This window comes from Erythrolamprus reginae, chromosome Z (assembly GCF_031021105.1).
Source record: "Erythrolamprus reginae isolate rEryReg1 chromosome Z, rEryReg1.hap1, whole genome shotgun sequence".
Lineage (NCBI taxonomy): Eukaryota > Metazoa > Chordata > Lepidosauria > Squamata > Dipsadidae > Erythrolamprus > Erythrolamprus reginae.
In genome coordinates, this window is record NC_091963.1 from 118,838,720 (window position 1) to 118,866,592 (window position 27,873).

The 27,873-nt window shown below is 39.4% G+C and overlaps 1 protein-coding gene across 2 annotated transcripts in view; it reads left to right on the forward strand.

Moving 5' to 3' along the window:
- PNKP (polynucleotide kinase 3'-phosphatase) overlaps positions 1-27,873 on the forward strand; it is a 30,388-nt gene continuing 2,515 nt past the window's right edge. The window contains exons 1-16 of one of the 2 annotated variants that reach the window (XM_070728957.1): positions 1-160; positions 4,344-4,483; positions 6,334-6,380; positions 8,494-8,922; positions 9,924-10,003; positions 13,265-13,322; positions 13,409-13,516; positions 15,210-15,281; positions 15,392-15,440; positions 15,858-15,928; positions 19,692-19,784; positions 21,545-21,641; positions 24,239-24,300; positions 24,384-24,493; positions 24,587-24,674; positions 26,521-26,582. In XM_070728957.1, the coding sequence (XP_070585058.1) occupies positions 4,345-4,483; positions 6,334-6,380; positions 8,494-8,922; positions 9,924-10,003; positions 13,265-13,322; positions 13,409-13,516; positions 15,210-15,281; positions 15,392-15,440; positions 15,858-15,928; positions 19,692-19,784; positions 21,545-21,641; positions 24,239-24,300; positions 24,384-24,493; positions 24,587-24,674; positions 26,521-26,582 (1,565 nt within the window). In that variant the 5' untranslated portion in view covers positions 1-160; position 4,344. Of the gene's footprint in view, positions 161-1,108; positions 1,259-4,343; positions 4,484-6,333; positions 6,381-8,493; positions 8,923-9,923; positions 10,004-13,264; positions 13,323-13,408; positions 13,517-15,209; positions 15,282-15,391; positions 15,441-15,857; positions 15,929-19,691; positions 19,785-21,544; positions 21,642-24,238; positions 24,301-24,383; positions 24,494-24,586; positions 24,675-26,520; positions 26,583-27,873 lie in introns of those variants that run through there. The other variant, XM_070728958.1, reaches the window with a different exon arrangement.

Sequence of the window (27,873 nt, forward strand, 5' to 3'; positions counted from 1 at the left end):
GTGACCGTGCTTCACTTAAAATGCAAAGTCGGCTAGTCTGCAGCCAACCAGTCCGCGGAGCATGAAGCTGTTGCTTCTACGGATCGCTCCGAACCGAATTTGGGCTGGATGGGCCGCCGAGAAAACCATTTGATTAGACCGACCTTTGCCGCAGCCTAAGGTGTGTTTGGGGAAGGTGATTTGTCTCTACTCGATGGGTAGTTTAAAAAAACAAAACGATTACATGCCATGAAATCGTGTTTTTATTCCTAGCAATTCCATAGATAGATTTTCTCAATGACGACCTACCCTTATAATCAATTTCTAACTAATATCGTTCTGAGCACAATCGAATAATCAGTGACTTTTCCTCCTCCAGCGTGGCTGGGTGTGATGCCCTCCTCCACTTGGTGTCCTTCCCGCCTCCAGATGCGTTGGCGGACAACACCAGACCTCCCCACCAGTGATGGGAACTGTTAATTGGATGGATGGATGGATGGATACATAAATAGATACATAAATAGCACCAGGTTGGGGGATGTTGATGGCGGAGGAGGGCGGGGGCTGCAGGGTTGATGGCAGCAAGGACACGGGAGAATAAAGGAGTTTTAATCTTTTCCCTGCAATCTGTATTCGTGATCTGATCAAAACAACTGCATGAAAACTCTTGCTTTCCCACACCTGTGCTTGTGCGTCCGGGGTGGGGGGAGCGAGGGGGAACCGAAAATTCTAATGACCAAGAATCGTTCCCTGCAGAGATTGATGGGTGGGTGGGTGGGTGGATGGATGGACAGACAGACAGACAAGATGGACAGATTCTCCCTACGCAGAATGAATCAGGAAGGGTTGGATTCTGAAAGGGTGTGTGCATGTGCCCGTTTAGTGTGGCTTTGTCTTGGGCAAAAGTGTGCGGGGCTGCAGCTTTAGAGCCTAATGGAAATCTCCCTCTAAAAGCGGGAGAAATTACTTTCCCCCCAGCTTTATGATTCCTTGGGACGTGAAAATTAGATGGTTTTCGTTTTCTCCTCCCGGTGAAGATAGAAAGCCTTTCAGAAAGCCTTTCTGTAGTTTCCTACCTCTATAGAGAGAGTAATTTTTTGGATAAAAAGCTACTTAAACTGAATGGTCCGAGGGCGGATGGAGTTCACTTCCTACTCGTATCAGTGGAAGGTGTTGTTCCGCCTTTCGGACTTCATACTCTTGAATAACGTCTCAGCTTCATGTTTCTGCGGATGCAAAATAAGATTTTTATGGTCCCATTTACTAGTTAGGAGTCTTGGTAAGGTGGAACTTTTGCTTCCCACTTCACGTGGGCGACAGAACCTGAAATCCTGTCAAAAATATATCTTTCTAAACTTATAAACTCATGTAATCCCAGTTTAAATTGTTGAATTATTTCCTCTCTTTTCCAGTCTTTGCTTGGCTGCTACCCAGAGTTTTAGATAATTTAGAACTGTACTTTTTAAATGTGATGTGAAGACTCCTGGGCTTTGCCAAGACTCTTTAGGGATTGTGAAATCTGTGAAATCTTTCTTTCTTTCTTTCTTTCTTTCTTTCTTTCTTTCTTTCTTTCTTTCTTTCTTTCTTTCTTAAATACGTGGGGGGGGGGGGGGGGGTTTGTGAAAAATACTTTTAAGTTAATGTCCCATGAGTTTAATGTTATTTTACATGATTCAATAAATGCCCTGCAAAAAATGCAATGATTTTAATTGTTAATAGGATAAATATTGATAAATATACAAACAAAAGTTTTAGTAAAAGTAGGAAGAAATCCTAAATGCAAAGAGTTTAAGAAACACTAATTAGATATTCAGATAATTTAAACATTTCATTTGTAATAATGAATGTTTGTTGTAAGGATTTATATCAATCTACGGAGAGGGGCGGCATACAAATCTAATAAATACAAATTTGGCCTATCACTTTTTTTTGTTTCTCTAGTTCATTTATAGCAATGTTTCTTAACTTTGGTAGCATGAAGATGTGAGATTTGAAACCCCAGAATGATCCAGACAACCATGATGGCTATGGAATTCTGGGAGTTGTAGTCCATACATCTTCAAGTAGCCAAGTTTGAAAAGTATTGAACAATACTTTCTAATTTAGTTTTTTCTTCTCAACCTGCTCCCAAAGTTCAAAGCACCTGCTGTGCTATTCGATAAAACTCCCTAATGTTATGTGTACCAGTGAGAAAGGTTTTCAAAAAGACCAAATTCAAGTACCTAAAATGAAAAAAGTAATGCTTATTGGTTTATTTTGCTGATAAAATGCCCCCCCCCCCCGTTTTGTGAAATATTTTTCAATTTATGGATAGTTTTGCTTGCAAAATGTGTTCTATTTTACTACACCTGGTGTGGGATTGGTAGCTTGAACATTTCTGAACATGATGATATGAAAATTGAACTAGAAAAATTGGTGCATATTAGTTTATTTTGCACATAAAAGTCACCACCCCCCACTGTTTTAATTTTTTCAGCATCAGTTTTTTCAGTTCAATTTTGATATCATTATGTTCAGAAATGTTCAAACTTGTTTCCCAGTGAGAAAAGTTATCAAAAAGACCAAATTCAAGTACCTAAAATAATTTTTTGTTTGTTTCGGGTCAAATAGACCCGAACACTACAAGTGTTATGAAAAACAAATGTTATGTTCCCAAGTTTATTTGACCTAGACCGCAAATTGATCATTCTAGGTACTTATATTTGGTCTTTTTGAAAGCTTTTTTCACTTGGAAACAAGTTTGAACATTTCTGCACACATTGAAATGAAAATGGAAAGGAAAAAAATTAATGCTTATTGCTTTATTTTGCTGATAAAATGCGCACCCCCCCGTTTTTGTGAAAATATTTTCAATTTATGGATAGTTTTGCTTGCAAAATGTGTTCTATTTTACTAAACCTGGTGTGGGATTGGTAGCTTGAACATTTCTGAACATAATGATATGAAAATTGAACTGGAAAATTGATGCATATTTGTTTATTTTGCACATAAAAGTCCCCCCCCCCGTGTTCAATTATTCCAATTTATATAAAAATTACGCTGTTGATTTCAAACTTACATACTTGTTTTTAGTAAAATGGATTTCTTTCATAAAAGTAGTTGTCTGGCTATCATGTGCTTGCTTTTCAAAAGGATATTCCAAATATTTCTAGCCAGATATATATAAAAAGTGAAAATAATGGCACACAGCAAGGCCGAGGGGTGCGTGGCCCTTTTGTGGCCAAAATAAACAAATAAGAATATTTTTTTCCAGTTCATTTCTATTTTTCTTATGATCAAGAATGTTCAATTTAGTATATCAAAACTTTTGGGGGGAAATTCCTTACAGATTTGTAGCCTAAAAAAATATAAATTGACATGAAATTCAGAAAAAATGGGGGGAGGCACTTTTTGATCAAAATAAAAATATAAGCCTCAATTTTTTCAGTTCAATTTTCATATCATTACATTCATAAATGTTCAAACTAGTTTCCCAGTGGAAAAAGTTTTCAAAAAGACCAAATTCAAGTACCTAAAAAAATTCTTTTTGGTCCAGGTCGTATACGACCAGAAACAGACTCCACGTGATTTTTTTTTTGCCCAGAAAAAAATTAGCCACACCCCAAAAATAGTTTTTTGATGATCAGCAATATTAAATTGAGTAAATGAATGCCTAAGATATTAAAAATATTTCGGATTTGGATCCTAAAAAAATATAAAGTGAAAATGGTTGCAAGCAGCTGGGGGAGGGGGAGGCCTTATTTCTGATTTTAAAAAACCAATAAGCATCATTTTTTTCCGTTCATTTATATTTTTCTTACGTTCAGAAATGTTCAAACTACCAATCCCACACCAACTTTAGTAAAATTGAACACATTTTGCAAGCTAAACTATAAATTGAAAAAAAGTTCACAAATAAAGGGGGGTGTCTGCCTTTTATAATCAAAATAAAGCAATATGCATAATTTTTTTCAGTTCAATTTTCATATCATTGTGTGCAGAAATGTTCAGACTACTTTCCAAGTGAAAAGGTTTTTCAAATTGACCAAACATAAGCACTTCAAATGAAGAATTTTCGGTCCAGGTCAGGGTGACTCGGGAACAGTACAAGTGTGACTTTTTTTTTCAGCAAGAACCTCCCCCTCCCCCCAAAAAAAAAATTATCATAGAGAGAACCCCTGAAATGATGAAAAGTCATGAAATTTCAAGTTTCAGATATGTAGGGAAAATTTTTACAGGGTCTCAAACTACAGCACAGCAGGGTTAAAATGTTCAAAGTTCAACATATGTTCTTAGTACAGGATGTATTTCTTGCATGCTTTCAGTGGGATTTGCTATATCATGGAAAGGTAAGCATGGCACTAGGTTGCTCTCATTTTTTTCAGGATGCTCCCCAGTATGCAGTGCTTTCTCATCAGTCAAGATAAGCGACATGATCCAGTTCTTCTGCCTGATGGTGTGACTGTAGTTCTAGGCAGGGGTCCAGAAACCCTTATCACTGATAGGAAATGTTCCCGAACTCAAGGTCTGTAGGTTTTCTTGTCTTTGAAAAGGTATCATTATTAGTACAGTGATACCTCGTCTTACAAACGCCTCATCATACAAACTTTTTGAGATACAAACCCAGGGTTTAAGATTTTTTCGTCTCTTCTTACAAACTATTTTCACCTTACAAACCCACTGCCGCCGCTGGGATGCCCCACCTCCGCACTTCCGTTGCCAGCAAAGCACTCGTTTAAACAAGTTTTTACGATGCTGCGATTTCACTGATGCTCCCTTCGCTGGGAAACCCCACTTCCGGACTTCCATTCCCAGCAAAGTGCCCATTTTTGTGATGCTGGGGTTCCCCTGCTGGGTTTCCCCTGCTGCATCGCAAAAACACAGAAGTCGGAGGTGGGGTTTCCCATGGAGGGGAGCCACAGGGGAATCCCAGCAGCGCAAAAACAGGCGCTTTGGATGGCTTTGGGCTTCCACGCATTAATCACTTTTCCATTGATTCCTATGGGAAACATTGTTTCGTCTTACAAACTTTTCACCTTAAGAACCTCGTCCTGGAACCAATTAAGTTTGTAAGATGAGGTATCACTGTACTAGAAAATTGCCTCCGGGAACAATTTTTTCCTTACAAATGAAGGCAAATAGATGTGTCCCAGGATAATATTGCAGGATCCAATCTGGGTGAATCACCAAATCCCAAGGGTCTTCTAACCCTTTGGACACATACTGGAATCTTTCTTCAAGGAACGTCTCTCTAGTAGAGTGTATGCTTTGTGGGCACACAAAGTGTGTGGTGTTTATAGAAGTTTTCTTCTCCAGTTAATTCACTGGCTTGTCGTAACATTTGGTGTAGCTGAAGTTATGTACCATGTTTTGAATTCTCCCTGTGCAATATTATAATTGGAAAGGAATTGGTATTCTGTGTAAATCATATGAGGTATGTTGAAATTTAGTTCAGATTCAATTCTCTGTGCTGTTACAAAAACACTATCTTTCCCCTATGTTTTACCTTCTAGAAATCCAAAAGCTTTAATATTTTTATGCTCTATTTTTTTCTTATTTTGGTATATATTTTCAAATGCAATACAAATTTCATCAATATGAATTAATTGATATTTTTTGTTGAAGAGAATGAGAAGATAGAGGTAAAACTGAGGTAAGGGTTACTAAGGATTCCAAAGATTTGAATAAATACTGGTAAGGCAAATAACATTTGTTTTGCTCTTATTCCCTTCCTTTATTCTCCACATTTCTCTTTAATTTCGTCTGTTTCTCTCCCCTCCATTCTTCCCCAACTTACTCACCATTCCTTTTTTCTAACTATCATTCCAGGTTTTTTGGTGTTGACTTATGCATATATATTTTCTTCCTAAATTGCTTTATACATTAAACAGCAATTTTGAAAAGTATTTTACAGAGTCCAGTCTTGTACATGGACACACATTCAATTTTGCAGTTACTAAGATTGTTGGACGAACAGGCACAAAAACAGCCAGTGAAGTGATTCACTGGGAAACAGGTCTATTAAGTTCTTAGAAGGCGAGGGCTGGGCAGCACAAGCAAACAACAGCCATTAACACATCCCAATCAACATCTAAAAAGCCACATAAAAACACGAACTGTAAATATCACACAGAGAACAGCACACACTTTGCTGAAAAGAAGTTCCCTGAAGATTGACTCCAGCATGAACCAACAGTTCGGAAATCACTAGTTCTGGTGACTGACCCAGTTTGGGCCCTGCAATTTTATCCTGGGACATGTATGTTCACTTTCATTCATAAAATAATCTTGGTCCAGCTAAGTGTAAGATTAGTTGAAACATTTCTTGCAGAACTCTGAAAATTAACTCCATCTTCTCTTTTTCTGTTCTCATAGTGGAGTTGCTGGCAAATTATGCCTACCGGTCAGTTCGAGTCACACAGGTGAGTTTGGGAAAACTTTGAAGTATCCTGTTTGATTCCAAAGGGAGCATAATTATTGTTGTTTTTGTCGTAGTAATAGAAATACAGCTTTCTTGGGTTGTATATTCACAATAATAGTGTACAGTCTGTGTACAATCTCTTTTATCTACAGGTAGTACATCTTATTCACACAATTATTGTTCTCAGCCATTGCCACCGTCTTCACTTAACATTAAAAAAAATTGCATTATTTAATTAAACCCTTTGTTCAGTTACTCTATACTCGATTGATAATATCAAACATAGGCATCATATAGAGATCACATTAATAACCATTATCCAAATAATCATAAGGTTTACTTGTCTTGATTATTCAGTGCTCATTATTCAATTATACAAATTACTTCATCTTTGTTTACATATGTGCATTTCTAACTGCTACATCTATTTTCTAATCATTAATAAAGTAATTTCCAAATTAGACAAATAATATTTTCCCCATTTCTAGTTTCTATCTTTCTACTTAATAGAGCAACTCCTTTATAAAGTATATTCTATGTTTATCCCTCACCTCTTGCCTGCTTTTGTATCTCCACTCTTACTGACTTCTTGGCACATCTCCAATAGTCCTCTCTTGGATTCTTATAGTATCTTCTTGTCTCGTTCGTATTTGATCTAAGAATTTATTCTATTTCTGCTGCTTGTTCACTCTTTTGAGCCTTCAGTACACCTTTCAATAATATTTTCCTTACTTCAGGGATGTCTTTCTGTATATCCTCTATTATTTTTTGATCTCTTGAAATGTAATTTACCTTTTTTATTTCATCATTTACTCTTTACTCTTTTAGTATCATTTTTCATCTTTCCTCCACTGTCTTTTCCTCTATTGTTTCTGTTTCCTCTTCTATTTCCTGTGTTTCCAGATCATTGTTCAGTGTCATTTGCTTATGAATTTCTGGTCTCACAACTATGTCATGCACCAATTCCTTAATCTCTATGGTTCCTTATCATTATTTCCTGTGTACCTAGGAGCATCAATAGTAATTCTTTTAATAATACACTTTTTCTCCTGCCCCATTTTGCCTTATTTTAATAAATGTAATGATTTATTCAATGTAAGTCCCACTATCCCAATGATTCAACACACCAAGATAGCCAATATTGGAACAGTTCACACAATCATTCCATTAAATAATCTCTTATCATGTTTCAAAACTCCAAGCTTAGTCACATTCTCACACATGTTTATAAATCCTCAGGGTTCTGAAAATTGGATGTTTTCAGTCTGTCTCCAAGCACCAAATATAATCAGTTTGTAGGGATTATTTTGTGTATTCCAGCTAATTCACCTCTCACTTTTTTCAGCTCTAAATTGACAACTATTGGTTACTTTTTTCTTCTTCTCTTTTTCTGAAAATAAAATGTCTCCAAAACTATTTTCCAATAATTTTCAAAAGTCCTTCAACTCAAAATGGTAATAAAAAGATTTTCTAGAATTTTGAAATGATTTAGGTTGCTAAAACTATCTAAACCAGCCTATTCTTTATCTTTAAGATTACTTCTGTCGATTACTTTTATTTTTCAAAACTGACAGCAGCTTCAGATTTTAGCCGCTGCTATTTACCGTATCTCCATTGAGTCCCACTTTCAAAAGGAGGATGTTTTACAGAAAATTCCATGGGAAAGGTTGGAAAGTTCTTATCCAGACCAAGCACACTGTTACAAGATCTTTCCTTTCTTCTCTTCCGTTTCATCTGTCACGGCTTCTAGACAGCTATAATGGGTGTCCTTCTTCTGCCGGTTCAAGGGGCTTTCTTTGGGTCAAACGAGGAGACTGCACTCTCCTTGAGATCACCAAAGCATCCTCTCTCTTCGTCACCCCTACAGGGTGACGTTTGACCCCTTAGAGCCTCCAGACTTGAAGAAATCGGCGGGACTTTGCAGAGGTATCGCTCATCCGCACCATTTTGCTGCAATGTCAGCTGCCTTCCTTCCCAAAGGGAACTTTTTAACCATATGCCATGATTAAATTAATTGCAGAGGCAATTTCAAAATTAACCACCCATTCCCTGGGTATAAAATATAAGAGCCAGATGACCATACATGACATTCTCCTATTATTATGTGTTGGCAGCGAGGTATAAATCCCACCTCTGTGGAAGAGATACACCTGAGTTGTGGAGACAGCACAACACTCCAAGAAGGAGAGACTCTGTGCCTAGTAAACAGACAGTATCCTTATTACATCCACTTTGAGCAAGATGACAACTCTGCAAAAAAGAACCCACTGGAATTCTTCTGCAGCAAGCAGATTCAGCAGAAGACAGAAGAAGATGGCAAGGCCCATGCAGCCAAACGTCTCAAGGTTTCTGGTCCTTCTGAAGAAGAGGATGATGATGACTCATTTATAAGTGAGAAACTGAGGCAGTTGCAAGAGACGGCAGCACAGGCACACTCTTCTCCAAAGCCTCTTTCAAAACTGGCCCCCCAGCCCTGTGATTCCTGGGAAGACCACGGCAAGCTGCTGATTTTCACCAAAAAGGGAATAGTGTCAAGTACTAAAGTAAGTCTCCTTGCCTGTTGCTTTGAAATGTAGCTTCAGAAATAATACTTATTCAAACGTTGCTCAAGAAAAAATAATGCTATTTCTGCATTCTGTCCAGTTCTTTGAAATATAAGGTGAAGTTTTGTGTAACTGGTCCATAACTACACAAATCGAGTATATGTCTCTAACAACAGAGTAAAACAATTTATTTTATTCTTTGTTCTTTATTTACAAATGCAGAGTAATGATGAACAGATTATTGCACAAAGTAAACAAAGTATTTATCAGTAGGCAAAAATATTTGCAGTTCAAGGCTGAACTTTGGGATTCTTGCTAACATTGTTACCTTATTGGGTAATGAAATGTATAGAAAAAAATGACTAAGCTCAGCAAGAACCAAGGACCCCATAAAATATTTAGGTGCAAGTTCCATTGAGTTTTTTTTAAAAATATCACTTTTGGAAAAGTGCCTTTTATCCAGTATGTCTCAATTAAATGCATGCATGCTTACATGCATGCACACACACACACATTATTTCTATTGGAGGCAACTCCAATTTTAATTATTACTATGGTGTCATAATTCCAAGCAATCCAGGGAACTTGTGTATTTGGATGATTCTTCTTGTTAAAGGAATATATTCCAATGATCTCATAATCACCAGGACTGTCAAACAATGTTCTGATTTTGTAAAATCTGGACATTTTGCTTTTTATCTGCAAAAGTACGACATACTGGTTAAAGTACTGGATTGGTATTCTTGTTTATTCGTACATGAAAGCTCACTGGGTGACTTTGCGCCAGTCTCTTTCTCAGCCCAACCTTTCTCAATAAGAGTTATGTAAAAAATGGAAGAAAAGAACACATTATATTATATATATACTGCCATGGGCTCTTAAATGAAAGATGAGATAAAAATTAATGGAGTAATATATGAATGAAAAATAAGGCAAGTAGTGTTAACTATGGGTGGTTAGTGAGTGTGGATGTGAGGCTTTTTTGGTGCTTTTTCACCCAGGTGGCAGGGTTTGATCTGGATGGAACCCTTATTACAACACAATCTGGAAAAGTGTTTCCTATAAGTCCTGATGACTGGAGGTAAGCACAGAGCTAAGGGATGTAGCAGGAAGAGCAGATTTATAGACAACCAGTTAGTTGGTGTGGAAGTTCTTTCTTAGCTGGAGAAAGTGAATGCTAGATTTGAAAATCTATTTTGTTTGACACCTGTGGAATCTTTCTCAACTAACGTTGCAAAAGTACTGTATTTTTCGGAGTATAAGATGCACTCCCCTGCCTCCTCAAGAGGGTGAAAATTTGGCTGCATCTTATACAGTGGTACCTCTACCTAAGAACGCCTCTACTTACAAACTTTTCTATATAAGAACCGGGTGTTCAATATTTTTTTTGGCCTCTTCTCAAGAACCATTTTCCACTTACAAATCCAAGCCTCCAAAACTGTAACTGGAAAGGGCAGGGAGAAGCCTCTGTGGGGCCTCTCTAGGAATCTCCTGGGAGGAAACGGCCTCCACCCTCCCTGTGGTTTCCCCAATCACATGCATTATTTGCTTTTACATTGATTCCTTTGGGGAAAATTGCTTCTTCTTACAAACTTTTCTACTTAAGAACCTGGTCACGGAACGAATTAAGTTTGTAAGTAGAGGTACCACTGTACACAGAATGTAGCCCCACCCATGCACCCCTACCCTTTGGCCTCTGCCTTCCAGCAATTTGCCTCCTTGCAGCAAACAGTGCATACTCTGATTAGCACAAGCAAGGGATTGCCAGCCTCCTGACCACCAGGCTGCAGGCACGAATAGGCTATAGCATTTTCTGCAGCCTGAAACTATTAGTTTCTTGTACTAATCAGCCTCACTGAAACTAAAACTGGCTGTTTGCTGCAAGGAGGTAAGTCAATAATATTAAATGCCTAAAGAACATTCAAATCCTTAGGCATTTTTTAAAGACTGCTTTATTATTGTTCTAGACAATTTAACAAAATGAAGAAGCTTTTTCAATAAATGCTTGATCTTTTTAAATAAATGCTTAAAATCCACCTCTGCCGTCAGGCATGGGGAAATTGATTCCCCTGGGCCATTCCCGCTTTATGTATGGTTTGTATGAGATGTATGATTGTTTTTATATTAAATTATATTATTAATTATATTATTTTAAATTGTTTTTAACTATTGGATTTGTATTGTTCTGTTGCTGTGAGCCGCCCCGGGCATACAAATCAAATAAATAAACAAACAAACAAACCCAATGCTATTGTATCTTCTTTTAAATGGGAGAGAATAACATATACTTCCAGAAAGCTGCCTCAATTTTAACAGCATCTGTACGAGTATAATCTGAAGTACAACTGTGTCCTGTTGTAGTATTAAAATAAGCTGAGTTAAACCCTCACTTAGTCATGTTTAGTGTATATCTATTTAAATAATTGGGAGGAGTTGGTGTGACTACATTTAAGAAAACTTTCTGGCATTAATATACTGCCATAATGTACATTTCTCCAATTCTTTGCTATTTCAATGGGTCAGGCACACGTGCAGTGTATATCATCTGCACTGTTTGCTGCAAGGAGGCAAATTGCTGGGAGGCAGAGGCAGAGGTTTTTTTTTCTTGTTTTCTTCCTGAAAAGCTAGGTGCATCTTATATGCTGGAGTGTCTTATACTCCGAAAAATAAGGAATTATGCAGATGATGCCTAAGGAAGAAAGGCAGCAGGCTGCCATATCTTTAACTCCTTGGAGCAAGCAAGGGAAGGGAAAAGAGGGTGTAAGTCCCTGTTCTCCATACTGATTCCTTTCAGAATTTTTAACTACAAAATAAAATTATTTTGGGAAAGCTGTTGTAAAAGAAATCCTGATTCTTCATCCGTGTTGTTAATTGAGTAATCTTTTTTGGAAACAAAGTATTAATTTGCATTTGTTTTGCATTTTAATACTTTAGTTTGATTGTCTTGATAATTGGTAATTTAAATGTTAAAGGACATCAGGCATTGAAGTCAGCAACCTTCTGCCAGAAAAAAATGGCATGTCCCCAGCTAGTTTTATTTATTTTTTTATTTTTTTATTTTTATTTATTTATTTATTTGTTTTATTTTATTTTATTTTTTTATTTGATTCGATTCGATTTGATTTGATTTGATTTGTATGCCGCCCCTCTCCGGATACTCGGGGCGGCTAACAGCGACAATAAAACAGTGTACAATAGTAATTTGGTATTAGAAATGATTAAAAATCCATTAATATAAAAACCAAACATACATATATACATACCATGCATAGAATTGTAAAGGCCTAGGGGGAAAGAGGATCTCAATTCCCCCATGCCTGGCGGCAGAGGTGGGTTTTAAGTTGTTTACGAAAGGCAAGGAGGGTGGGGGCAGTTCTAATCTGGGGGGAGTTGGTTCCAGGGGGCTGGGGCCGCCACAGAGAAGGCTCTTCCCCTTGGTCCTGCCAGGCGACATTGCTTAGTTGACGGGACCCGGAGAAGATCCACTCTGTGGGACCTAACTGGTCGGTGGGATTCGTGCAGCAGAAGGCGGTCCCTGAGGTAATCTGGTCCAGTGCCATGAAGGGTTTTATAGGTCATAACCAACACTTTGAATTGTTACTGGAAACTGATCGGCAACCAATGCAGACTGCGGAGTGTTGGTGTAACATGGGCATACCTAGGGAAGCCCATGATTGCTCTTGCAGCTGCATTCTGCACAATCTGAAGTTTCCGAACATTTTTCAAAGGTAGCCCCATGTAGAGAGCATTACAGTTTTGATGCCATCAGGAGACTTAAGCCTACCTCGTTCTCTAGCCCTGACCTAACATGCCAGGATTTTCATCGATGTAAATGGAGGAAGAAGGGAATTACATTACCTGGAGTTCCTTTAAGTCAGATGGAATATTTTTAAAAATGGAAAAAAGAAGAATGGGGATTAGTTATGCTTCCTTCAGGAAAAGATCAAATACAGTAGTACCCCTAGATACGAGCATAATTCGTTCCATAAGGGAGCTTGTATCTCGAGGCACTCGTATCTGGAACAAGTTGTTTTTCCCCTCTGAGATAACCAAAAGCAAGGATTCTTGCGCCACCTCGTGGACGCTCGGCTCATATCCCGAATTTCAGCTCGGAAGTAGAACAGAAATGTCTCTCCCCTCCTAGCTCGTATCTTGAAATGCTCGCATGTAGAGCAGCTGGTATCTAGAGGTACTACTGTACTTTAAGAATTACTTAGCACTTTTGCAGAATAAAGGACTAGAGGTGAATTTGGAGTGCCATTTCTGCATTAAGGATTACATGTTTTTAGCGATGATAATAGCACGAGCATGTAGACAGCTTTAACGTTTTCCCTATTTTCAGGATCCTGTACCCTGAAGTACCCCACAAGCTGAAGCAGCTGCAGAGTGAAGGATACAGGGTATGATCCTCCTTGTCTCACATCCATTTTCCGAGTCACCCCCTTTTTACTGTAAGTAATCTCTCGTCTTCCCGTCTCATTGGCAGCTTGTGATCTTTACTAATCAACTGGGCATTGGCCGTGGGCGTCTCAGGCCTGAAATTTTCAAAGCTAAAGTAGAAGCTGTGATTGAGCGATTGGGTGTTTCGTTGCAGGTGAGTGAAGAGGAGAGACAGCAATCTCGCCCAGGTTGCTCGGCAAAGAATGCAGATTGAAAGGGGTGTTTCCGAATGCCTATGGCAAAATCCAGTTACTCTCATGATTTCTTTTTCATTTTCCATTTATGTGGCTGCTCATCTCGTCATGACCAATTTAGAGAGCTAAGAGCAGTTAAATAACTATTATGTTGCATATCATCACACATAGAATAACAAAAATGGGAAAGAGAAAATATGGTTTCATTAAAGATTTGGACCCAAAAGTCAAAGATGGAAGAGCATTAAGAGAATGTGTAAAATGCCTCAAGTATTTCTAGCTTGTAGCACCTAAATTGTACCAATTTCTAGGAAGAAAGGTTTGCTTTGTTCTAATTAGGAATTCAAGCAGCGAATTATAATATTTCCATTATATTGTTTCATTTACTGTCCTTTTTAGATGGGTTGAATTTGCAACTCCCATCATTTTAATATTTAGCATGGAACTTTAGGGAACTCTATTTCAGAGAAAATTTAAAGTAATAAGTACTGTAACCATTACTCTGTAACTAATTTTGGTATGTTTTATTTTGCATGTTATTCATACCGCTGTCATTATTTTTAATAATATAGTTTTTATTTTGTTATTAAGTTGTCTTGTGGATCCATTAGGATTTAAAGGAAAACTATACCACAAATATTTTCAAGTAGAATGTAGGTTTTTATGTAGAAATGCTTTTGGCAAGTTGGGGAAGGTTTCTTATCTCTCCAAGCTAAGTTCCTCTATGCAGTGGTTCATAACCTGGTGTCAGAACCCCTTTGGGAGTCAAATGACCGTTTCACAGGGGTCGTCTGAGACCATGGGAAAGGACACATTTCCCATGGTGTTAGGAACTAAAGCTTCTATTCTGGCACCTTGGAACATATTTTTACAATGTGACCAATCAGGTGTTTACAGTGGGGGTGTCCCTCTGACCTTCCTGCCAATCAGCTTAAAGCTCTGTTGGGAGAATTGGCACTAGACTTTTGGTTGGGGGTCACCACAACATGAGGAACTGTATTAAGGGGTTGCAACATTAGAAAGGTTGAGAACCACTGCTCTAAAAACTAAGATTTTTATTAATATTGCTTCTTCATTGCTTATTTGACCCCTATGACAATCATTAAGTGTTGTATCACATGATTCTTGACAAATGTATATTTTATTTTATGTACGCTGAGAGCATATGCACCAAGACAAATTCCTTGTGTGTCCAATCACACTTGGCCAATAAAAATTCTATTCTATTCTATTCTATTCTACAGCCTTTATTTTGGTTGCATAAATGAAAGAAAGAAAGAAAAAGGGGAAAGAGAGGAAAGAAGGAAGGAAAGAAAGAAAAAGAAAGAAAGAAAAGAAAATAATGATAGCCATTGACCCTTAGTTAAAATGAATGGCTCTCTGCTCTGTCTCTTCAAAGGTTGCAGAAATGTTCCATCTCTTCATTCACTTATGTCACCTGTGAGGAATTGAGTGGAATCCATTAATTGGTAGCAGACTAGTGATTATGAAATAATTAATTATATAATTATAATTAATGAATAATTATTATAAGATTCAACTCAGGTCATGGGCCGGGACCTAGATAGTAATTACTAAAAGTAAGAATCAGTTTCTGAGGGAAGGATGGGATCCAGACCCTGGCTCACTTTTATTACCTCCCTTTCTCTGCAGGTCTTTGTGGCAACCAATTCAGGAATCTACCGCAAACCTGTCCTTGGCATGTGGGATTATCTGTGCAAAAAGGTACAAAAGAGGGTGTCCGAATGAAAAGGGCTGGGAAGGAGCAAAATCATAGTCTGCTGTTCCATGTCTGGATTTTCCCTTTCTCTCTCTCTCTCTTCCCTTTCTTCAAGGCAAATGGTGGCTTAGAAGTGTCTTTGCAAGAAAGTGTCTATGTAGGAGGTGAGTCAAGCACAAAGGAAGTAATAGCAATAGACTTATAAACCACCCTATTGTGCTTTACAGCACTCTCTGGATGGTTTATTGCCCCCAATAATCTGAGTCATCATTTTTCTGATCTAAGAAGAATGGAAGCCTGAGTCAACCTTGTGCACGTCAGGATCGAACTTCTGGCTGCGAGCAGAGTTAGCCGGTAGTACTACATTCTAAGCATGTGCCACCAGGATGAGTTCTGCCACTAGGAAGACTATTATATATGACATTAGAGAGTAGATTTGACTCACTCCCAGAATCTACTTATCCTGGCCAGTGATGCTTTCTAAGTCAAAGCCCAGTTTTTAAACATATTACTGATATCCTAGTGATCAGTTTCCCATCTCATGGCAATGGATGTGTTTATATCTTCCTTCTGTTTCGTAGATGCTGCTGGACGTCCAGCAAACTGGGCCCCTGGACAAAAGAAGAAAGATTTTTCTTGCAGTGACCGTCTGGTAAGAGAGAAAACATCCATAACCCTTGCTGTTTCTTTTGTCTTTAATCCAGTTTTCCGGATGATTGATAGGTCTCTTTAGTTTTTAGTTGTCTATGATATGATAGTTTGACACAAGCACTATGTGTGCAGTATTCTGTGTGACATTGGGTTTGCCTTGCAGCTTTCGGTCTGATTCAGAGTCTATGAATTTATTTTTCTCTCCCCTGAGGTAAAATAAACCCAACATTTAAAAAATATTTCAAAAATTGGTAGCCTATTTTTTTCTAACCATGTTAGGTTCATTTTAATAATTTTCTTACAAAATTAGGGGAGATATTTTTACTTCCCTCATTTTATTTTCCCCTCTTTAAATATCTAAAATATCTATAAATAAATAGGAAAAGTGAGCCAGAATCTCTCTATATAAAGGCGAAACACCACTCAGGCATCATCACAAAATTTCCAGAACCGTAAAGCCTACAAACTTGAAATCTGGCACGTACATTCCTCTTGGCTGCTAGGTGTTTGCTAAGAAAGGGTTTTTTGAAACGACTATGAGATCATTAGTATTTCATATACAGTATGATTTTTGGCTCACACAGAGGCTATGGGAAGGCATTTTCAGCTTGCAGAGGGCTTCCAGAGGAATGGCAGCAGGCATTTTTGCCCTCTCCAGGCTCTAGGGAAGCCTCTAGAGCACAGGTCCCCAAACTTGGCCATTTAAAGACTTGTGGACTTCAACTCCCAGAATTCCTCAGCCTGCTTAGCTGGCTGTAGAATTCTGGGAGTTGAAGTCCACAAGTCTTAAAGTTGCCAAGTTTGAAGACCTCTGCTCTAGAGCCTGGGGAGGGTGAAAAACTGGCCTACCAGAAGTTCGGAATCAGGCCATCTCTGGCCTCCAGGGGGAGGGGGAAGCCGTTTTCACCTTCCCTGAGCATTGTATTATAGGTGTAGGCACTTGCGTATGCGCAATAGACCGCATGCACTCACTTCCGGCGCCCATGGGAAAAAAGGTTTGCCATCACTGGACTAGACACTCACTTATCTGTAATGGTCCTGCTTTAGCACGGGGTTGGACTAGAAGACTTCCAAGGTACCTTCCATATGCGGTGCTATGTTATGCTATGCTATTCTCAGCCTGTCAGGGCAAGTCCAGCAGGAAAGAAATGAAGTCAACCACAACTGCAGCAAAACTGCAAATTTAATTCCGATTAACAGGGCGGCTAGCCTCAGAACACGGTGAGATGGCATCTGTAAAGTCCATGTAAAGTCAATGCCGGGAGCAGCACTGCCTTCCAGTGCTGTTTTTCAATTGCGCATTCCGCCCTCTCTATTATCTAGCAACCACACACAACCAGCAGCCAATATCTGGCTCTGCAGACTAGGCTCCGGAAGTCAAATGTCCATCGCAGCTTCCCTGTCGATGTGCAGGGCCATTGCTGGTTGGAGCAGCTCCATTTGTAAGGAGCTGCTTGACTTCGCGCCAGCTTCATCAGCTGTGAGGCAGCAGCGATGCAGACATGGGGAACCAACTGAGAGGTGCAGAAGGAATGTGTCATGACCCAGGCTCATCCGTGGTGATTCTGTGGATGCTGAAACCTTGCACCCGCTGCCACGCCGTTGGCTGCTGTTGCCCTCGCTGTGTTACCCCCCCCCCAGGTATGGTGAGCCCACTCACTGGACTTGATAGGTGGTTCCCCTCTACCAGGGGTCCGCCTGGAAGATACAACATAGATGTGTTAGTTGTCGTAAGACATTTGGCCAACTTATACACACACACACACACCGGCTTACTCGGATACTGTCTGTGAAACCATCACATCAGATAATCAGTGTTTATGTCCCATTCTAGCACCCAGGATGCTTCGGACCATGGATCTATTGTTATGTCACCTCCACAAAGGGAAGGAGGTTTTCCCAATCCTCTGCTGGTACATGAAATGGTATCTCAGATAGTGTTCAACCATGGCGTTGGCTCTTTTGCTGGCCCTGTTGGTGGTGGGGTGGAATGCAGAGCTCAGGCCCTGGATAGAGCTGATTAACCAGACAAAGTCATGCCAAAATTTAGCAATTAATTGATCTTCTCTATCTGAGATGATACAGCAGGGTACCACACTCCAATATCTTCTGGACCTTGCGTGGATCCATCTCCATCCCGTAACTGAGCGGGGTGGTGCAGCAGGTAGAGTGCTGTACTGCAGGCCACGGAAGCTGACTGTAGGTCAGCAGTTCAAATCTCATCACCGGCTCAAGGTTGACTCAGCCTTCCATCCTTCCGAGGTGGGTAAAATGAGGACCCAGATTGTGGGGGCAATATGCTGGCTCTGTTAAAAAGTGCTATTGCTAACATGTTGTAAGCCATCCTGAGTCTAAGGAGAAGGGCGGCATAAAAATCAAACAAACAAACAAACAAACAAACAAATAAATAAATAAATAAAGTATTTGGAAAGCTTCATATACAACTTAGCCGCCAAGAGCTTCTGGAGCACCTGCCTCATTAACTGGGCGTGTTCAGCCATAGTGGTGGTGTAAATCAGGATGTCGTTCAGGTAAACAAGGACTCCCCTGATACAGGTGTTCATGCAGCATCTTGTTGATGAGCTGCATGAACACAGCTGAGACCCTTGCAACCCGAACAGCATCACTTGAAATAGGTAGCCCCCTAATGGGCAGTTGAACGTGGTCTTCCACTCATCACCGGTCAGATTTGGACGCGATAATATGCCTCCTGTAAATCAGGCATGGTGAAAAACCAGTCCTTTGTCAGGGTTGCTAACATGTCTTTCATCTCGGGCAGTGCAGAGATGTTCCACACAAATGCCATTCAGGCTTTGGAGGTCAACACATAGATCCTTTTTCTCCCTAAATAGTACAGGCACTGCGAGACAAGACTTACTTGGCTGAATAAAATCTCTAGCCAATATGTCTCCTTAACTCCGCCATATCATTTGGCGTCATTGAATACCTTTCACCCCTGTTATTAGTTTGATGGCGTAGTTTGTGGCACAGTGAGGAGGTAGCCCCTTGCATTCAACCTCACTGAACTTCGCTATGCTATGCTATGCTATGCTTATGCTATGCTATTCCTATCCCTATCTTTATTTATTTATTTAATTTATTTATTTATTGGATTTGTATGCCGCCCCTCTCCGCAGAGTCGGGGCGGCTAACAACAGCAGTAAAACAGTATTTAACAAAATCCAATACTAAAAACAGTTAAAAACCCATTATATAAAAACCAATCATACATACAAGCATACCATGCATAAAATTGTAAAGGCCTAGGGGGAAAGTGTATCTCAATTCCCCCATGCCTGGCGGTAGAGGTGGGTTTTAAGCAGCTTACGAAAGGCAAGGAGGGTGGGGGCAATTCTAATCTCTGGGGGGGAGTTGGTTCCAGAGGGTCGGGGCCGCCACAGAGAAGGCTCTTCCTCTGGGTCCCGCCAAGCGACATTGTTTGGTTGACAGGACCCGGAGAAGACCCACTCTGTGGGACCTAACTGGTCGCTGGGATTCGTGCATTCCTATTCCAAAACAAAGTACTATCTCTTAGTTTGTAAACAAGAAAGAAAATGTATCAGTAGTGAAATCTGTAAAGGTGAAAAGTTATATGCATTATCTCAGTTTTGGTCCCAGATTCAGCAAACTTAGGAACAATTGATGCAAAATGAACAGAAATATAAGTTAACTGGATAGATTTGAGCACACGTATCTTTAGGAGGCCAGAAAAATATTTTGATCTGATTCCTCCATATTAAAAGCCATCCTGTTTGTTCACACAGTTTGCTTTGAATGCTGGACTTCCCTTCCAAACACCTGAAGAATATTTCCTGGGTTGGAAACAGGCACCATTTGCACTCCCTGACTTTGATCCTGTGAGTCATTTCTGTCTCTTTTTTTTTTTAAAAAAAGCTTCTCTTCCAGCATTTATTTATTTTTATCAATATATTTTTATATTATTTATAATTTTATCATAAAAACTAAAATAATATGGGGTGCTATTTGTTCATCTAGTGACCATTGTGAGGATTGTACTTTCCAAACACTGGAAAGAGAAAGGGATGCCGACTGGTGAAGAATGGATTTTGGAATTTACTGAATTGGCAGACAATGGTGAAATTAACTGCCTTGGTTAGACATAATGGACTACTAGACAGCTTTATAAGAGACTGGAAACTGTTTGCAGCCTTTTTACATGCTAAATACAACAATGGATGGTTAACCCATGGATTTGAAGAAGATTAGTGTAATGTTTCGCTTAACGTGTTGGCTGCTATTTCATCTAATCTGGAAAAAACAGTCAACAGGTAAAGCTAAATATTACACTTATCTTCAAATCCATCTGTTGACTATCCGTTGTATTTAACACATAAAACTGCACAGTTTCCGGTCTCTTATAAAACTTATAAAACTGTCTGGCCCATTATCTCTAATCAAAACAGTTAATTTTGCCATCTCTGCTAATTCAGTCAATTTCAAAATCCATTCTTATATACATATGTGTGCGTCTTTGTAGATTTCGTACATATATATGTTTCTGTAGATTTCATAAATATATATGTTTTGCTGATATAGATAGATAGATAGATAGATAGATAGATAGATAGATAGATAGATAGATAGAAAGAAAGAAAAAGGGGAGGAAAATTTACTGATTTTTTTTCAGCACTTAGCCTGAGTGGATTCTACATGTTAATGTTACATTTATTTGATCACTTTTTTACTCTTTTGTGTATTATTTTTTCTTTGTTATTGGTGTTGAATGTATGTTTTTATTTTGTTTGTTTTTCTGTCTTCTATTTTACTTTTTATGAAAGAACAATAAATATTTGTATGTATGTATCTATCATCTGTCTGTCATTAAATTTATTTGCTGCCTGCCCCTTAATTCAGGTGACTGTGAAACATCTATTTATATAGAGTTGTAGGTCACTTGTGACAATTCAAAGCAGTCTATCTGCCTCATCTGTTATTCCCAACAAGAAATAAATCTTCATTAATGGGATATTCACGCAGAGGAACCCAGCTAAGCTCTGTCTCCACCTGTATGGCAGAGTAGAATGTACTGGATTCACTTTCAATTTTCCCAATTCCTGTTTTTGTTCCTCATATGGAAATCAAACTCCTTTCTTAAAATAAACTCTGAAAGGTAGAGTTCTCCGAGCTCAAGCTGAGCTGGTGATCATATTTTGAAATCACCAAGCGGTTTTCTTGACAAAAAACAGTTGCCATTGTCTTTATACGTGTTGAGCGAGAGATTGAAAATAATTAAAATATTGACTGGATCCAAACCTGTATAGTTTTTTGTCACTATACTCTGATATCCTCTAGAAACTGCACCTGGTTAAAATAATGAGTTATTGAAATAACAAGTACAAATGTTGTTCTGTTTTACAAACTAGCTGTTATTTTAAGCTATATTCATTTACTTTCTGGTTACATTCCCACTCTGCTTCTTGAAAAATGTGTGATTTTTCACATTAATAATACTGGGCCTAGTAAGATCTAACACGCTGCAAAACTAGGAGAACAGGTAAAAAAAATCAGGCGCACTCAAGATTTGCAGAGCACATCCAGGGTTCAAGTTTGTATTCTTGTATTAAAACATTACTTTTCTCTTTAATCCCTAATTTAGCGAGCATTGGACCCTAAAGCTCAACTGTATGATCCACCCAATGCTTCCTTGACCTCATCCTCCTCAGAGTTGGTTGTAGCTGTTGGCTTCCCTGCTGGTGAGTGATGATTTTTGCAACCTCGCATTCATAAATCTTCCAATATTTAGGTTAATGGGAGAACAGTAATAATGCAATACATGAAGTCTTCAAGGTCAGAACTTCCCTAAATCTTTGGTCTTATCATCTGCCAGGAGATTTCCATATGGTTTGAGTAGTGAGCCCAGAACTAGTTTCACTCGCAAACATTTGATGAGCCATGGTGGCACAAGTGTTTAGAGTTCAGTACTTCAGGCTAATTCTGCTGACTGCCAACTGCTCTTTGATTCTCAACAGCTCAAGATTAACTCAGCTTTTCATTATTCTGAGGTCCACTAAAATGAGGACCCAGATTATTTGGGGGCAATATTGCGGATTCGGTACACTGCTTAGAGAGTGCTGTAAAGCACTGTGAAGCGGTATATAACTCTAAGTATTATTGCCAGTTGCATATATTTGTCTAATAAGTGGTTGATTAGTATAGAGTGCACCGTGAAGTCTGGAATTTAGTTAATTCAATAAACCATAGTTCATTTATTCAAGGGTTAATGTGTTATGTAAAGAAACCTTGTCAAGCTTTTTTCATTAGTCAAGAAAATGAGATAATCAGAAGAAGTTTGTGTTGTAGAAGAATACAGTGTTCCCTCACTTTTCGTGGGGGATGCGTTCCAAGACTGCCCGCAAAAGTTGAATTTTCGCGAAGTAGAGATGCGGAAGTAAATACACTATTTTTGGCTATGAACAGTATCACAAACCTTCCCTTAACACATTAAACCCCTAAATTGCAATTTTCCATTCCCTTAGCAACCATTCAGATTATTACTCACCATATGTATTTATTAAAGTTTATTTAAAAAATATTTGTTAAAGGCAGACGAAAGTTTGGCGATGACATATGACATCATTGGGTGGGAAAAACCATGGTATAAGGAAAAAAACCCGCAAAGTATTTTTTAATTAATACTTTTGAAAACCCGTGGTATAGACTTTCCGCGAAGTTCGAACCCGCGAAAATCGAGGGAACACTGTATTCTGAAAAGCACATTTCCTTTTCAGTCTTGGCGTCTAGAAATGAAGATTAAGCAGTGCTCCTGAGATGCATACTATTGGCAACTTCCAGGAAAAATCATATTTAGTTTAAGAAGTTCTATGATGAGTCCCACATTCAACCTGAATTCTGTTTTCCAGTGTCAATCTGGAATGTCACACATTCCTACCAGATAAGAGAATATTTGTAGCTCAGGGTTGAAGTGAAGGGTCCTTTGTGCTCTCTGTGGCTTTTTGGCACATTACCTGAGATAAGTCCACATTACCTGAGATAAGTCCACATTACCTGAGATAATTACCTGAGATAAGCCCACTTTGTATTAATACTGAGATAAGTAACATTGTCAGTATTAATACAAAGTGGGCTTTGCTCTCATTTTACATTCTAGTGGTTTGTCCTGTTAATATTAGAGTGGGAGTTGTCTTGATGATTGGTTGGGCTGTATACTGTTAGGCAGTTTCTTGATTGGGATATTGTTTTCTTCTTGATTTTGGGGCAGATATTAATCTTGATATTAATTGTGGCTCATATGGGTGTTGATTGCTGTTGTGGAGCAGTGGTGAAATTCAAAAGATTTCCCTACTGATTCTGTGGTACAGCAAAATCCCCATTCCTACCCCACTCAGGGACCAGCCAGAGGTGGTATTTGCCGGTTCCCGAGCAACTCAAAATTTCCTTTACCAGTTTTCCAGAACTTGTCAGAACCTGGTAAACTGGGTGTGGAGGTGTTCTGGTCTTTTGGTTTCCCCTTTTGGCTTGTTGTCTCTTTTTCATCATATATTGATGGTGTTGATGTCTATTAGTGTTCAACTTGTCAGAGTGCCAGGCTTCTTGGAATTGTTTAGTTTTTTTATATGGCTTGGTTGAATGTGACCAGTTTCCCAGTTGAAACTCCGGTTAAGTCTGTCCAAGTACAGTGGTACCTCATGATATGAACTTAATTGGTCCAGGAGGAGGTTCGTAAGGTGAAAAGTTCATAAGACGAAACAATGTTTCCCATAGGAATCAATGTAAAAGCAAATAATGCCTGCAAATCCTTCAGGAAAATCCCAAACTTTAGAAGGGAGGCGAACAGAGGGCAGGGAGGAGCAGCTAAAGGGGGCGGGTGGAAGAAGCAAGGCTAGGCTAAAGGGTGAGTGGGAAGGAAGAAAGGCAAGGGGGGCGCCCCTCCCTTTTCTTTCTTCAAAAGACACCTTTTCAGTGCCTGTGCAAGCACGCTGTTCTACTTTTTAAAATGCAAAGTCTTTCCCCCTCCAAGCCGCCCCTCCCTTTTCTTTCTTCAAAAAAGGGGGGGAAAAGAAACCCCTTCATCCCAGCAGCAGCGGCTTGGGTTCGTAAGGTGAAAATAGTTCGGAAGAAGAGGCAAAAAAATCTTAAACACCGGGTTTGTATCTCGAAAAGTTCGTTAGAAGAGGCGTTCGTAAGATGAGGTACCACTGTATTGTGAAATGAGGGAATTTTTATTATGACTTTTGACTACTAGTTGTGAATGTTGCAAGGAAAATGGATGCTATTTTAAAGAAATGTATCCACTGTTCATACTACTTCCATCTTTTCCCCCCCACTGCAGCTGGGAAATCAACTTTTTTGAAGAAACACTTAGTCTCAGTTGGATATGCATATGTCAACCAGGTAAGCAATGAGAGATTAAAACCCTTCTCACTGAGCTTTATTGCTACCTTCCTTCCTTTATATCCTGCCTTTCTCCCCTCCAGGACACCCTTGGTTCATGGAAGAAATGTGCAGCATTGTGTGAAACATCACTGCAAGCAGGAAAGTGCGTAGTAGTGGATAATACCAACCCAGAACCAGAATCAAGACGCAGGTAAGGCTTCTCCCTTAAGTTTAGTAGATGAAAACCCAAAGATGGGAAATAATCAGATAAATTGAGAAATTAAAACGCTGCTCCCTTATCTAGGTACACTGAATGTGCTAAGAAGGCCAGTGTTCCCTGCCGCTGCTTTCTTTTTACTGCCTCACTGGAACAAGCCAAGCATAACAACAGAGTAAGTACTTTCGATCACTGCTTCTCCATCTCAGCGGTTTTAAGATGGGTGGACTTCAACTCCCGGTGAATCAGTTCAGCCTAGTGGTTGAGGCACCACCAGAAAACAGCAAACTGCAAGTTCTAGACCTCCTTTAAATAGAAAAGACAGTTGCGTGATTTGGGGCCAGTTATTCTGTCTGAGTTCAACTTGCCACACAGTTGTTTTTAAAAGGGGAAATAGGAAGACGTATTAGGCATGTTCACCATCTTTCACAATTCATCTTTAATTGTGAAAATAATAAAGGCAGAATTTCAAAAAGCCCACACATTTTAAAGTTGTTGAGACTAAGGAACACTGCTTTATGCCATGATAGAATAGAATAGAATTTTTATTGGCCAAGTGTGATTGGACACACAAGGAATTTGTCTTGGTGCATATGCTCTCAGCGTACATAAAATAAAATATACATTTGTCAAGAATCTTGTGGTACAACACTTAATGATTGTCATAGGGGTCAAATAAGCAATGAAGAAGCAATATTAATAAAAATCTTAGGATATAAGCAACAAGTTACAGTCATACAGTCAACATGGGAGGAAATGGGTGAAAAGAATGATGAGAAAAACTAGTAGAATAGAAGTGCAGATTTAGTAGAAAGTCTGACAGTGTTGAGGGAATTATTTGTTTAGTAGAGTGATGGCGTTCGGAAAAAAAACTGTTCTTGTGTTGTCTTGGTGTGCAGTGCTCTGTAGCGACGTTTTGAGGGTAGGAGTTGAAACAATTTGTGTCCAGGATGTGAGGGGTCAGTAAATATTTTCCCCGCCCTCTTTTTGACTCGTGCAGTATACAGGTCCTCAATGGAAGGCAGGTTAGCAGCAATTGTTTTTTCTGCAGTTCTGATTATCCTCTGAAGTCTGTGTCGGTCCTGTTGGGTTGCAGCACCAAACCAGACAGTTATAGAGGTGCAGATGACAGATACCTTCTTCACTTGGGAAAGCAAATTTCTTTGACCTCAGTCCTCATTCCTACTCCCCTTTTGAGGACTTGCAAACTTTCCTCCTTCCTCCTCTTATAATCCAACTAGGTATCTAAATTCTGGAAACATTGGCACAGGGCAGTAGCAAGCTATGTATAAATTGTGCCATTTCAGAAATAGATGATCTGTAAGTAGAGAGTAGAAATTTGTCAGTGTTCAGATTTGAAGAAGGTATCCTGGAGTTACGTGTTCACGTTTTAAAATCTGACAAGCAAAGTCAATGGGAAAGTCAGATTCCCTTAACAACCTTGTTACTGTTGGATTTCTATGTTATTTATGTTTTTCAAATGATGTTCTTCACTTCATACAGCAGAGACTCTTCATAGCAGAACCGTGCTTCAGTGTATATTGGAGTACAAATACAGTGACTCCAATATAAAACTTATGCTTTTATTTCTTCTTTTCTCATTGAACTGGTTTCATATTTACACAAATAAACAACTTGACAGTATAACTATATTTCTCTCTACATCTGCTCTCTATGATGCAGATTCACCAACAGTCAGCATAGGAATCCCCAGAATTCTATCTTCCAACTGCCAAAACTGACCACATGCCAGTATGCAAATTAGCTCTCTCAACATTCCATCCCCTTTTTCCATGCTATTTGCTAAGTTACTAACTAAACTGTGGTGATCTACTTAATAACTTAGGTTGTAAAATGGGGCAAAATTCATTAAAAAAAATTCTCACTTAACAACAGAAAACTTGGGCTTACTTATGGTCGCAAGTTAATGACTCCCTGTACTGTATTAAGTTACGTATTATCCAATTTATTTTCCCCAATTTCTATCTCCTGCTGACTTGAACCCTCTTTTTCCTTTTTAGTTCCGAGAGATGACAGAGAAAGAACATGTACCCGTCAACAACATTATATTGAATACCTATAAGTAAGTTTCTGAAAATCTTAAGAGGAGGAACAGGAAAGAAAAATTATTCCTTCCTGGACATCTATTCTTCCCCGAGTAATTAAGTTACTTTTGTTGGAGATTTAGAAGAATTACTCTGTTTCCTATCAAATAAGACTAATCCTGATAATAATAATAATCCCTAGAAATATCAAAGTACTGGCTTGCGGTGCCTCTGCAGAGAAAAACAGGTCATGGGACTATGCGTGGTCCCCCTGAGCACATTTTTGGCCTCCCTGGCCTCAAGCAAGGGGCCTGCTGGAGGCCAAATTCCAAGGTGCAGGGGGGGTATGCACAGCTCCCTACATTCCATTTGGATGGCAAGTATTACAGGAGGCCATCCAGGCTGAAAATGGGGTCTGGCACCCAAACACAGGCCCCATGTGCCCGTTTTGGCTGGCAGGGTGCTGCAAGAGTTATCTCCCGCAGCCTGTGGAGAACTACAGTGCTGATCTGGCCCTCAAAGGAATCCAGTTTGACACCCCTGAACTAAGGTAATTCTAATGGGCCAAAATACAGAATGCCAGACTCCATGATCCTCAGTGATAATGAAATTTGGGGAAGTTGGAATCAGTGCTATGCCTTCCAAATATAGTTACACGAACCTACAGGTTGAGTGGTGCAAGGAAAGATGGGAGAAATATACCCCCAACCCTTTTTCCTGTGTCCCTCTGGTCTCTATGGCCAATCAGCTATTGGCTGCTTTGCAACTGAGTCTGAAAATTACAGTCCTTTTAACAATGATGGCTGGTGGCGAAAGACAAGGGGACAATTTCAGTGTTTGTTGAAGAGATAGGATTTGCTAGGGATAGGAGAAGAATTGCCTTAGGAGCACTACCGTATTTCCTCGAAAATACGACATGTCCTGAAAATAAGGCCAAGCCTGATTTTGGGGGTCGGCATAAACATATGCTCTCTCCCAAAAATAAGCCTTAGTTAAGGGGTTGGCATGGCCAGTACAGGAGGCAGCCCTTCCCTTTCCTGGTCACCTCAAGGCTGCTGAGCCCCTTAACCAGGGCCCGCTGATCGAGTGAGGGCCAGGAATGATCTCTCTCTCCGGGTGCCCAGACATTTCCAGCACACTTTTGCTAATCCCCGCTCTGCCCACAGCGATAGGCAATCTTACGCCGAGGAATCCTGTTCCGCAGCTCACTATGACTATGGAGCAAGTGACCACCAGTTTGCGTTCTGCGGGTGTTGGTTAAGCTCCTGCTACAATGAGACAGAAAGCCCTGTGGCCTGTCAGAATCACCGCTCTCCCTATCCGGCTGCT